The sequence below is a fragment of the Ranitomeya variabilis genome, chromosome 6 (assembly GCF_051348905.1).
Source record: "Ranitomeya variabilis isolate aRanVar5 chromosome 6, aRanVar5.hap1, whole genome shotgun sequence".
NCBI classification, from domain to species: domain Eukaryota; kingdom Metazoa; phylum Chordata; class Amphibia; order Anura; family Dendrobatidae; genus Ranitomeya; species Ranitomeya variabilis.
Window position 1 is genome coordinate 53,419,331 of NC_135237.1, and position 13,708 is coordinate 53,433,038.

General features: G+C 42.5%; 1 protein-coding gene across 1 annotated transcript in view; it reads left to right on the forward strand.

Moving 5' to 3' along the window:
• Positions 1 to 13,708, forward strand: part of CCDC7 (coiled-coil domain containing 7) — a 100,791-nt gene that overhangs the window by 39,612 nt on the left and 47,471 nt on the right. The window contains exons 10-13 of the mRNA XM_077268494.1: positions 335 to 410; positions 2,320 to 2,350; positions 4,375 to 4,464; positions 12,342 to 12,460. Of these exons, the coding sequence (XP_077124609.1) occupies positions 335 to 410; positions 2,320 to 2,350; positions 4,375 to 4,464; positions 12,342 to 12,460 (316 nt within the window). The remainder of the gene's footprint in view (positions 1 to 334; positions 411 to 2,319; positions 2,351 to 4,374; positions 4,465 to 12,341; positions 12,461 to 13,708) is intronic.

Genomic DNA, 13,708 nt, shown 5'->3' on the forward strand with positions numbered 1-13,708 from the left:
GTTTCTCTTTACGACTGATCCCTCACAGCTTCATGGCTTGTATTATAAAGAGAAGTCACATCAGACCAAGTGTGGTCAAGAGAAAATCTGCTTCCATTGTTTGAGAACTAAAATTATTTTACTTTTTTGTACTTTGATATTTTTCATATTTATCCACTGAATTCACCGTAAAGTGTAGGTCACATAAAAAAGCAATTCGGGACCATTACTCCTTCTCCCCGTTCTGCCGCTGCCTTCCAGCAGAATTTATTATATCTTGTTTTTGCATAACTGCATGTAAGAATATTGCTGTACATTGCTAGGCTGTAATGAAGATTCTGATTCTACACTTTAGATTCAAAGGAAGAAATGGAAAGTATAATTCATGATGTTGGTCAACTGTTTGCCACCCAAGCTATAGAACTACACAAGTAGGTATAGAAGCAAACGATGTAGCTCTCATTTACATCTGAGATCTAAAAGGGGCTGTCCCCTAAATAATATACAGTTGAAACTAGAAGTTTACATACGCTATATAAAAATACTCATATACATGTTTTTCTCAATATCTGACATGAAATCAGCATAAATATTTCCTGTTTAGGTCAATTAGGATTACCATAATTATTACGGTAATATTTGCCAAATGCCAGAATAATCAGAGAGAGAGAATGTTTTAATGCATTTTTTACTCCTTACTGCAAAGTCAAAAGTTTACATGCACTAAGATTACTAAGCCTTTAAACAATTCTGGAATGCCCATACAATGATGTCATGTGTTTGTAAGCTTCTGAAAGCTGAAAGGTTTTTGGCAACATATGAATTAATTAGAGACACACCTGTCGATACATTTTAATGCACACCTGAAAAACACTGCTTCTTTGTGTATCATCATGGGAAAGTCTATAGAAATCAGCCAAGATGTCAGGAAGAGAATTGTAGACTTGTATAAGTCTGGCTCATCCTTGGGTACAATTTCAAGGTACCTGAAGGTGCCTCTTTCATATGTACAAACAATTATACGCATATATTATAGAGGAAAAAGGGAGAAGATTGGAAGCCTAAAATCACCATCCCAACTGTGAAACACGGGGGTGGCTGCATCATGTTGTGGGGTTGTTTTGCTGCAAGAGGGACTGGTACACTTCGCAAAATTGATGGCATCATGAGAAGATCATGTGGCAATACTGAAGCAACATCTCAACACATCAGCCAGGAAGTTAAAGCTTGGGTGGAGATGGGTCTTCCAAATGGACCCAAAGCATACCTCAAAAATGGTAACAAAGTGGCTTAAGGATAACAAGGACAAAGCCATGATCTCAATCCTATTGAAAATGTATGGGTAAAACTGAAAAGGCCGGTGCGAGCAAGGCAACCTACAAACCTGGAATAGTTACACCAGTTTTGTCAGGAGGAATGGGCCCAAATTCCGACCAACTATTGTGAGAAGCTTGTGGAAGGAAATCCCAAACGTTTGACCCAAGCCATTCACGTTAAGGCCAATGGAACCAAATACTAATGAAATGTATGTAAACTTTTAACTTTGCAGTAAGTAATAAAAATGCTTTAAAACACCCTCTCTCTCTCATTATTCTGGGAATTGGCAAATATTAAATATGGTAATCTTGTTTATTCAAATTTCATGTCAGATATTGAGAAAAACATGATTTGTCTTTTTATATAGTGTATGTAAACATCTAGTTTCAACTGTATATCATCTATCCACAGGAAATGTAATAAATGTTTGATGGTTGGCAGTCTGACATTTGGAATAAGAGTCATTTCTCTGCGCAAACAAAGGATTAGACACACCTTTTATGTCCAGCTAAAAAAAATGATTTCAACTAGATATGTTTTTTTTAACATTGAAGTCTATGGAAAACGGATCGGTTAATTTTCTATCCGTTGTTCTCCCATATGAAATGGATCAGTTTTTTGCTTAATGGAGGTGGAAAAATAAATATTTAACATATACTACTGGACGTAATCATCTACTTGAAACTGATCCAATAAGCAAAAAATGGATCCTTTCAGATGGGAGAAAAATGGATGGCTAATTAATTCCATAGACTTCAATGTGTGTGCACAACTTTTTTGCCAACAGATTGCTGCTGGATCCGTTCTGATTAATGGACATGTGAACATGGCCATAGTGATGTTGTATCCTAGGAATAATTTGATGACATTGGAATAACCGTTTACGTTTCGAGGGACGGTCACTTTGTCACATCGGTTATATGGGTGTGCAGTATCTTTGCCCTTAAACAAAGTCCTAATTACAAAGAAGATAAACTCAGTGTGGCACATTCACTATTTTTATGTTTTTCTTTCTTGATCTAGGCTCGGAAAAGACCAGGAAGAAACCGAAAATGTAAGACTTAAATCTCATGATGTATGTGCCACTTGGTCAATTTTCCCATTTTTTATGGTCAAATGAGGAGAACTGAGGTCAATAAAATAAAATACATGTCTTGTCAATGGAACATTTAGAGAAGCAGGAAGAGACGCCTCCTGGCGCATAACTACAAGTAGGCAAATTGTTTATGAGCAGTCACGTGATGACTACTCGAAGTGGCAACCACAGCAAAATCCTCGCAGTGTGTCTGTGACAATTTGGCAATAAGATTTTGTTGGCAGTCGAGATGAGCAATTTGACTTGAGCTGCCCTGGTCTGTCATGTAGTCCAGTCCTTCGAGGTAGTTGGTCTTCATTTCTGCACCCGTCATCCTCAGCCTAGCACTCTGGGCACCTTTAGGGCTTACTAGACCTCATGATATTATACGGCCTAGTAAGCACCATAAGCGCCAAGGATGCCAGACCATAGAAGTGAGGATTGACCTGGTCTGGCTGGCACAGAGGACAGGACATTGTTGCAGGGCAGTATAAATTGAATTGCTCTTCATCACTACTGGGCTGCTATAGTGCCATCATTGTATATTACCAACAATCTCAAAGGGCAGTTCCCAGAACTTATCACTTTTTCAGAAAAAAATAAAAGATGGCCTTCTCCAATCTCAAGAACATGGGTCCTTTGTACCCCATTTATATTGATGGAGCATGTTTTCTGCCTTTCCTTTCCTTTCAAAGTCTATGACATTGACAGGTAGCCAAGAAGAACACTTAGCTATCTGTGTCACGACATTGATGGAGGGAAGCACACATGTTCAATTGGTGTTCCATTATAATGTGAGACAATGGGACCCATGGAAGGTCATGGGAAGGTTCTAATGGAAGACTCTAGTGGTAGCACCCTAGCGATCAGACACTTGGCATCTATCCTGTGGATAGCTGGTAACTTTTGATTCTGGCAACACCCTTTTAATACAAGAGATTGGTTTGGGAAGAAAACATTTTTTACTAAAAATTGTCATTGTTCTAATATATGTTAGATGGGCACTTCTAAAACTGCTCTATTATGGTGTTATTGGTACAGATATTTATGTGGCGGTACATGACTCAAATCCCCAAAGTGGTAAGTCGTGCACCACTCCATTGTGTCTTGCTATAAGCATGACACACGTTAGATTTTTTTTCTCTGGAGTGTTCTTTCAGTGATTCTTCTAATAAAATAATAATAGTTAATATATATATAACCAATATATTGAGGGCCCCGACCACAATTTTACAATCTACTAGTAAATCTGGTTGACACAAAAGGAAAAAGTGCTTGGAGGGTATGGTCCAGCCCTCATTATAATTTGGGTATTCATGTAAAGCTGCATAAACCGGTCACGAGCCAGTAACTATGTATAGTATAAAGTGCTACTGAGTGCATGTGTGGGGGAAACAGGGTAGAAAGGGCCATGTTCTGAGGAAAAATGTAATAAGGGAGAAATCAGAAGATAGATTAGTGATGTGATATGACAGCTCTGCCTCTGCCTACAAAGATGTATTTTTAGGACAGACTTAGAACTGTGGACACTGGGAATAAATCTGATTGATTGGAGTGGTGCGGTGCATTACTGAGAGCTTGTGGAGAAAAGACTTGGAGTCGGGAGTGCGAGGTTCAGATTGTGGCAGATGTTAATTTTTGATCTATAGCAGAATAGAGAGCATGAATAGACAGATAAGGTAGGAGAGATAATGAAGTGCAGCTCTGAACAGAATTTATGAGTGAGTATGGTAAGTTTATTATGTAATCTGTAATGGATGGGCAACCAGTGCAATGACTGGTACAGGGTGGAGGCATCGGTGTAGGAGCTGGACAAAAATATGAGCCTAACTGCAGGATGCAGGACAGATTGGAGAGACGAGAGTTTTCTGAGAGGAAGACTGATTAGTAGTGAGTTATAATTTCTTGTAGATTGTTTATTCTATGCGGATGACGTTCTGTTCATTATGATTGGTCACAATTATTAATATTATGTATAGATAATATTTTGGTAATTCTCTTAGAAATACATCAAGGTAAAAACAAACTACCAAGTGCTCCTGCAGGAGAAAAGATTCTTAGAAACTGAGCTAAGGAAACTCCTCACTTGGAGGGTGAGTTTTTATGGATAATAATGCAGCAATACAAGTTGTTTTCTGCAACTCATCTATCCAAATATCAAGATCTAATATCTATCAATTTATCTACATGTCTGCAAAAATTTATATAGCCTTGTGCTATGGTACCGATTATGAACCTAGTGTTTTACTTTATTTATTTTTTGGAGACCCACAACTGGTGACGTCACTACAGCGTACGGCGGTGTTTTCTTAGTGGATAGCCTGGGTCAGCCTGAGCAGACAGCACTCTGGATACCTCTGGCACCAAAATCTTGGAGCTTTTTAACTTATACAAATAGCGTGGTGTAAAATGCGGCTATAAATCTAATTTGCATCGCTGACTTAGAGGGATAAGAGCTACAGCAGCTCATTAATCCTCCCTTACCTGGGGGCATTATACACAGAGGTGAGCTGAACATGCTCCTGGCCATTATTGTGAACTAGTGATCATCACCTGCCACCACTGAATTCAAGCACTTTACTGCATAAAAATACATCTCATCTTCAAAGTGGAGCAGGATCCTTTTTCCCAGATATTTCCAGGTCAGTTTTTGTAATTTTTATATCTAGATTTATAATCAGTACCATAGCGCAAGGCTATACAAGTTTTTGCATATAGTATCAAAAGCACAGGGACAGATTGTGCCTTTAGATGGTGCAGCTTTGTTTTACTGACTAGAACCTTTTTTTGTAGGGGAAGTGTTTTCATTTTATTTGATCTATGTTTCTGTAATCTCAGATCTCTGTATCTATCTATCTATCTATCTATCTATCTATCTATCTATCTATCTATCTATCATCTCTCTATTATCTATCTATCCCATATCTATCTATCTATCTATCTATCTATCTATCTATCTATCTATCTATCTATCTATCTATCTATCTATCTATCATCATAATAATAATATCTATCTATTATCTGTCAATCTATCTATCATAATAATAATAATAATAATAATAATTATCTATCTATCTATTTTCTTTCTTTGAGATACCCTCAAATGAAAGTTGAAAGTCTGAACTTCAACTGCATCTGAATTGTTTTGTTTAAAATTCATTGTGGTAATGTCTATAACCAAAATTAGAAAAATGTTGTCTCTGTCCAAATATATATGGACCTAACTGTAATAACCTAGGCAGATATGTTTTTTGAATTCTAGTCACACTTCCGCTTTAAAGTGTATGTGCAGATTATTTATACACTGGAAAGTGGTTTCACTGTATTCGCCGAACATACACCACAAATAAAGCCTTCATGAAAGATGGAGCCTGTGTCTTTTCATGAATGAGAGGTTTTGGTTCATGGTTCTGTCAGAAAGCACAATTTGATTACTGTTTCATTAGATGACTGCATTATTTCATCCTTCTCATGCTGGACGGGGCCACACATTCACAGAGATCGCTCACTCCCACACAGCAGCGCAGAATGAATACTGCTCCTGTGGAATCAGGACTAATGGGAGAGTGCTGGGCGGTGGACCCCACTGTTCGCTCTGCGATGGGATTAGGAGGCGTCTTTCTTGCTCTACAGGCCTGACCACAGTACATCATCGTGACAGCGTTCCATAAATGCTTGATGACCATATTGCTTAGCTAAATTGTGAGAAACTTAGAGGAATATTGGCAAAACAAGTTATCTCTTTTCCATCTGATAACTGCAACATCGGGGTGAGACTGCTGAGACCCCAGAGTTGGGTCCCCAGCTCCCCATTGAATGGATCGATAGTTGCAAATAATACCTAAGAAAGCTGATACCTGTACTACTCCAGACATGGGATCCCTGCTCCCAGCAGATCTCACAGGTCTAGCAGTTTATAATAGGAATGCCCACTTTAAGGCAACGTCAACATGATGACTTTGAAGGAGACTCTGCAGCCGCAGAGCCTGTCAGCTGCCAGGATGCAGCAGAACCATAGGTAGGGGTAGCAGAAGCACAGGACACCGTGGGTTCACATCTCGGGCCTAGATTCTCTTCCGAGCCGCCATCTTCGATATGCAAAGCCACTGCACCGCATAATAACCTCAGGGGCAATTCTCCTTATAAAAAGAGACCCGGTCTCCTTCACGTAGGGGACTCCCAAACTTTACAGACGTGACATTAATATACACTTTATCACTGGTGGTGCCATCCTCCTGTATGAATGCAAATCTCCGGTCAACGTTGGTGTACGTTAGTTGACCGTAAGTGCGGCGCTCCACTAAAGCGCTCTCTCCATACTACCGCAGCTAGGACCAGATTTCCTTTTCCTGCTGCTTTTTGCCCACAATCATGTCCGCGATCCAAGCGGACTGCTCAGGTGTAGGAAAAGGGCCCTCCTCGGTGAGGTAGCAATGTGAAAGGCCCATCGCTATGTCCGCATCGGATGGGGACCTGGCCTCCTGTCCACGATGGTCACAGGACAGGTCGAGAGGCTCTATTCCAGAAGCGGGGGACCAGGGAAGGACCTGGCTAGGTGGAGAAGCAGGTGCTGATGAGGAATAGTCTCTCGGGGTCACAGGTCGAGGAAAACTCACTGCTGTAGGTTTCGGTGGTCCTGCCGCACCTGTCCCGTGTCTGGTGTATCCCTCCGCAGATTCTGTGAGGCTCACTGGCTCCCAATGATGCCGTTCCAGTCGGATCCTCTCTTCTGGTTCAGGATCCGTCGGGGCTGTCGCTGAATCTGGTCCCCATCAATGCTGCAACACTGGCTCCGGGTACATAGGTTCCAGCTCTCCCAGTCATTCCAGTCGTCGTGAATGTCCCAGTTCCACATCCCACAGTTCCTGTTGTAGGAGTTCCTGATTGGCTGGACATCGCAGCTCCAGCCTTCTCAAGCGGTGCTCCGGTCCCAGCAGCTGCCGGGATTTTTATGCTCCAGGTATGGGGTGCGTATCTTCCGCATCATCACTCTGTCGCCCGGGTCGGGCCCTCTCCGTTTCCTGCCACCACTTCCACTTGATGCGTCCTATTCCCCCGCAATGGAGTGCTCAGGAGGGATGCATCGCATGTCCCATAATGACGCCACACAGCTGCACCCAGATTCTTCTTCTGGATCCTACCCATTACAGGGTGGGGTCACTTCCATCCGCTCCACCCATTTCCTTTCAAGTTGTTTCAGGAAGCGTGGTGCTAAGTGTCTCTGACGTCCCCACCGGGGGCGGGACGAAGGGCGCCACCTGGCAGATTTTCGCTCCCTCTTCACATTGTTCTGCCCACGAAGGGTGAAGTCACAGTGGTTGTCTTCTCTTTTGGTGCCAATTTCCTCCATCTTCATGGCCACCATCTTGGGTACAATCAAGTAGTCAGTCTCTTTCAGGGAATTTGACAAGCCTGGTGTATCAATCACATCATCTTCTATCTTCCTGGTCACAGCAGTTACTTGTTCCAATCACATCAATCTCTTCACTCACAGCTTTCCCACGCTGCACGATTTCAGTATCCTGCTGACTACGCCAAGTGTAGGGATTGGCCAGAGCGGTAGTCATGGCCGAGAGCAGTCCCTGTATCACGCCCTGGCCTCTCCTCACAATACAATAATGTATTTCCTTCTGTATTCCTGTGTCCTGGGTCTCTACGCCTCCAGGGTCCCCCCTGTACTGTAGAAGCCTTTCTGTTGCCAGTTTCACACAAACACAGTCCAGCTCAACTTTAACAACAACAGCTTTACTTGGTTCTTTACTCAGCACATCCAAGTTATTTCCACATCAAGCTTCACAACATGTGGAGTGCCCTAGCAGGGCAGCGGGGTACTAGGTACCGGGTCCGGGCTCTGTTGAAGGGGATGTCACGGTGGCTGCGACCCGGTCCATGGCCCTGGGCGTCCAATTAAAGGGGAAAGGTCTTTTAAGGGGTATTGTGATAAAGTCTGTAGTGACGCTACCTGTGGTGTTCGGTCAATATGGGGACCGACGCAGCAATGATGGTGATGCTTTGCACAGGTGAAGCGGGGTCCCCAGGGCCCCCAAGGTATGTGGGCCAGATGGTATAAGCCGACGAATAAGGAGAGGTTGTAAAGTCTTTACCTGGTTTACTGTAGTTAGCAGGCCACAGTCCAGGGTACCAGGCACGGATGGTGATGTGGCCCGGCCGGATCTGCGGCAATGGAAGAATCCCTTTATCAGTTGAGGTCCATAAGCCTTTCCAACTAGCTCTGTCCTATGAGGTCCCTGCTGCTTGAAGCTTGCTACATTCAACCCCTCGGGTTATCTTCTGTTCTAAAGCTGCAGCTCACACTTCTGCTGCACGCCCCACTGTCTGTTCTCAATGCTTTTCTTCCACTTTCTGCCAGGAGCTGCAGACTCCCAAATCGGCTCAACTGCACCTCTCTCTTACCAGTTCCGCCTAGCTGAGGTTCCTCAACCAGCTCCTCTCTGGCAATCTCTTTCCCGAGGCTGCAGCTCCCACGTGGCTGCCAGGCCTCTCTGTCTGTTCCAGACGTCCTTCCGTCTCAGTGTCTCTCTCCAACTGGCTAACTCCTCCTCCAGGTCAGGATACATATAGCTCAGGGAAGCTTTCCTGAATCCAGGTCCTGAGCTCGCCCTCCTGGCCTGGATTTGGAATGTGTTGTATGTGGGTTCCTCACCTGACAAAGAGAACGCTATTGCCTCTGAGCATGATATTACCCTCCCCGAAGGAAAGGCAACATCACTGTAGCAACCGGTTACCTGGGGTGCTACACATGCAATTTCTCTTCTGTCCCTGTCCTTTTCTCTCTCTTTGCTTTTAGCACTATTTGCTGATAAGCAACAATGGGTGTCTTTTTATATATGGAGTCCTTACGGATATAATACATATGATGCCTGCCATTTGATTGAATTTGATACGCGCACAAATACTAATTACATATATATTAAATTATTTGGTTTTATTAATTCTGTATTTTTTATCGCCACTCAATAAATAAATATTTATATATTCATATTCTCTGTTGTGGTTGTCTTTGGCCTTACCATGTTTTGAGCATGATCTGTTTAAGTCTTTGGTAGTGTTATACTACAATTTTTGCACATGTGGTGTTCCCCGGGTATCCTGATGTAGTCTGGACTAGTTTCATTGGTAATTTGTATGATACTTGGTGTCACTAGTGTGTTATAATTAATCTTAAAGGGAACCTGTCACCCCCCTCAGGCGTTTGTAACTAAAAGAGCCACCTTGTGCAGCACTAATGCTGCATTCTGACAAGGTGGCTTTTTTAGTTATGCTCCCTGCAAACGCTGAAATAAACGTTTATAAAATGTGCCCCTCATACCCTGAAATCGCCAGGGAGGCGGGTCTTTCCTTCCTAAGCCAGACGCCTCCCAGCCATCACTCCGGGCCTTTGCGCGCCGGGCGCCGCCTCCTCTTGCTGCATTATCCTCCCCGGTGCCTGCGTTGTAAGTACGAAGGGCAGCGCAACTGTGTATGCCCGAAGTAAACTTAATGCGCAGGTGCCGGGGACGATATTGAAGCTAGAGGAGGTGGCGCCTGGCGCGCACAGGCCTGGAGTGACGGCTGGGAGGCGTCTGATTAGGAAGGAAAGACCCGCCTCCCTGGCGATTTCAGGGTATGAGGGGCTCATTTTATAAACGTTTATTTCAGCGTGTGCAGGGAGCATAACTAAAAGAGCCACCTTGTCAGAATGCAGCATTAGTGCTGCACAAGGTGGCTCTTTTAGTTACAAACGCCTGAGGGGGGGTGACAGGTTCCCTTTAACAATTTACATTATTACTAAATTCCTATCCTACATTATGTTCACTATCTCCATCTAGTGGTTCAATATTAATACTACACTTTTCCTAGGAAATATACATTAAATATAACATATACATGGCAACGAAAAAATACATATATATATATATATACTCTAAACCGGGACATGCTTAGGGGGGTTTAGGACTAGTGATGAGCGAGTATACTCGTTACTTGAGATTTCCCGAGCACGCTCAGGTGTCCTCCGAGTATTTTTTAGTGCTCGGAGATTTAGTTTTTATTGCTGCAGCTGAATGATTTACATCTGTTAGCCAACTTGATTACATGTGGGGATTCCTTAGCAACCAGGCAACTCCCACATGTACTTATGCTGGCTAACAGATGTAAATCATTCAGCTGCGGCAATAAAAACTAAATCTCTGAGCACTAAAAAATACTCGGAGGACACCTGAGCGTGCTCGGGAAATCTCAAGTAACGAGTATACTCGCTCATCACTATTTAGGACGGCTAACCCGACCCCACTACAACTTCTGTCGCATGACTTGCTTTTAATTGTGCATGTGCGCTGTAAATTGCAATGTACTAATACACAATGACATTGTGTAATTTACAGCGCTGCTCTGTGGGGTTGCATGTTTGCATGCTAGTATGGGATTGCAGCACAGTGTGTGGTCTGGTGGCTCTAGATTTGCATCTGCTGCTTTGGTGTTACTGTTATGTGACTAAATTAAGGCCGCCATATACATTAGACCAATGTTGGCTGAAGCCACCAATATTGACGAGTTTGGCAGATGGTCTAATGTGTATGGTGGTGCTGGCCAGGAGAGATGTCGATTGAACAGGAATGATTTTTGGACTGCTGGTCGCATTGTGCTGCCGTATATAAGCCGTCGGCCGACGTGTCAGTTGGCGGGTTTTTCATAAAGAACACAGAAGCTCTCCACCAAACGAGCAACTCCCGTATATGAGGGAGTTGGCTGGGATGGCTGTGATGATTGGCCAAAACATTGTTTGGCCAACAGTCACCTAATGTGTATAGCCGGCCTAAAGCTGCATTTAGATGAGCTGACAATTGTCAAACACTTGTTCCTAATTATTGACCCTTGTAGACTTGTCAGCAATTACCCAACCAATGAGCAGGAAAAGTCATTGTTATTAGCAGTGCATCATCCCGTGTAATCAGGCACAGGGTTACTGATTACATGATGCTGTATGGAGACTGTATGGGACAGAACGATTGCATTGTCCATCATGCTTTATCAGACTGTGCACAAACCAGACGAAGGACTTGTATGTGATGCTCGGTAACGGGCCACACTCGGCCATCTAGACGTACTATCAAAAGATGCATTTAGAAGGATTCAGTATCAGTGAACAACGCTCATTCATCCTGTGTAAACATGCTGACGATCATCCAACGAACAAGTAAAATGCTCATTTGCCATTGATTGGATCGTTTATAGGATCAAATGTAAAAGTCGATCGGAGCTTGTTTACAAGCCGATGAGTACTGATTGGGACAGAACGATCATGAACACCATCACTCTGTCCCCATATAGCATGATATTATCAGCAGCACAGCTCCTATTTACACCACCATTATCAATTATTTTTAACCTGGCATAAGGTGCATTTAGTCAGACGAGAAACCCGTGAACAAGCATTCATAAGAACACTCACTCCCGATGATTGGCCCGTGTAAACATGCCGCCGCTCACCCAGTTAACCAATAACTAATAACCCAACTAACAATTAATATTCTTATTTATTGGCTTATGCTGTAAAAAAAATTCAATTGGCAGCACGTTGCTCCATGTAAACAGGAGATGTGCTGGCGATAACATGCACAGAACAATCATATTAATGATTGTTCTGTCCCCATCCGTAATCGTCAGCATTTCTGATTATTTTGTGTCTATGATCTCTTTGGTGCCTATTGTTAAAAATGTTAATATGTTGTATGACGGCAGTCGTCCATGCCTCCTACTGTAATGAGTGAGGGGTGACTATTACACCGAATTATCAGCGACTGTTCCAAGGTCATCGCGCAGCACAGCCCTGAGGTCTCTTCGCACTCACATGAATTTCTGAGAAAAATGATTGGGCCTTCTTGGTGGTCCCAGGGCAGCATAAATGGGAGGTGTCGAGACTCGGGCAGCTTTCTTATGTCTCGTTCTCCTATTTGTATTATTTATCTAGGGAGAAGGAGCGCCCCCCGCAGATTCTCTTGTATCTTCTCTTCACAAAAAACCTAAAATACAAAAAGAAGGGGACATAGGTTTTTCTGAGATTGAATACACATATGATCTAGATCAGGGGTAAGTAAAGAAAACAAAACTGTTTTAAAGGGGTTGTCATTCTTCGGTGACATTTTTTTGATATATTTTGGGATAAAAATCATATTTGCAAATGGGTTTCAGTATAAATTTTGCGCCATTTTCTTTCTTTAGCCTCGTTGTTGAATTGTCTACTGCTGGCTATAGAACAAGTTACCTGAGAATCCATCAGTGAGCTCGCTATGATGTCTGACGATGAGTTTGTTACTCATTTATTTGTCTTTTTCCAAGCTTCTCTCAGTTAATTTATGATCACAGATCATATTAAAGTAGAATGTGCAGAGAAAAAAAGGCCTGTAAAACCAAATAATGCAACATTTTTTAATAAAACCCAATAGCAAAAAAACCCACAATTTTTAGTTCCAAACATATGCAGTTAAGTAAAAAAAAAATCACCAAAGATGGACAACCTCTGATTTTGCACATGCTGAAATTGTTGCAAGTAGGATAAAATTAAAACTGTTCTTAATGTTGGTATTCACATTTAATCACTTTTGCATTGCTCTGTAAGGCACTTGTATCAGCTATGCACATATTTTAGAGCACATTTTTATGCTTGTTGCCTTTGAATGCCCCTCCAAATGCTCTTTATTTTTTTTTACTTAGGCTGCATTATACTCTATGGGGCTGCATAATTATCTATGGGGGCTGTATTATACTCTATGGGGCTGCATTATACTCTATGGGGCTGCATTATACTATATGGGGCTGCATTATACTCTATGGAGGCTGCATTATACTCTATGGAGGCTGCATGATACTCTATGGGGACTGCGTTATACTCTATCAAAGACTATGGAGTGTGCATTATACTATGTGCACTATATGGGGGCTGCATTATACTCTATTGAGGACTATTGGGAGTGCATTATAATATATAGAGGCTGCATCATACTGCATGGAGGACTATGGGGAATGCAGTATACTATGTGGAGGGCTATGGGGTGCATTATACTAAACAAGCATAGAGCTGCCTATTAATTGAGTGATTGAATTGTTTATACCAGAACCAAAATCATTGTTCTCAGCAGCATATCTTCAGATGTGCTGCTGATAACATGATACTGTATAGGGACAGCTTGATCTACTGTTGATTGTTCTGTTCCCATCATTCTTCCTCAGCCGGTGTAGAGGCCGGGAAACAAGTGTCGAATGACTTCAATATTGTTGATCACGCTCGTTTAACGGCCTGAACTCAGCGCATGTAACTACAACCAAAATGTTTCTGTG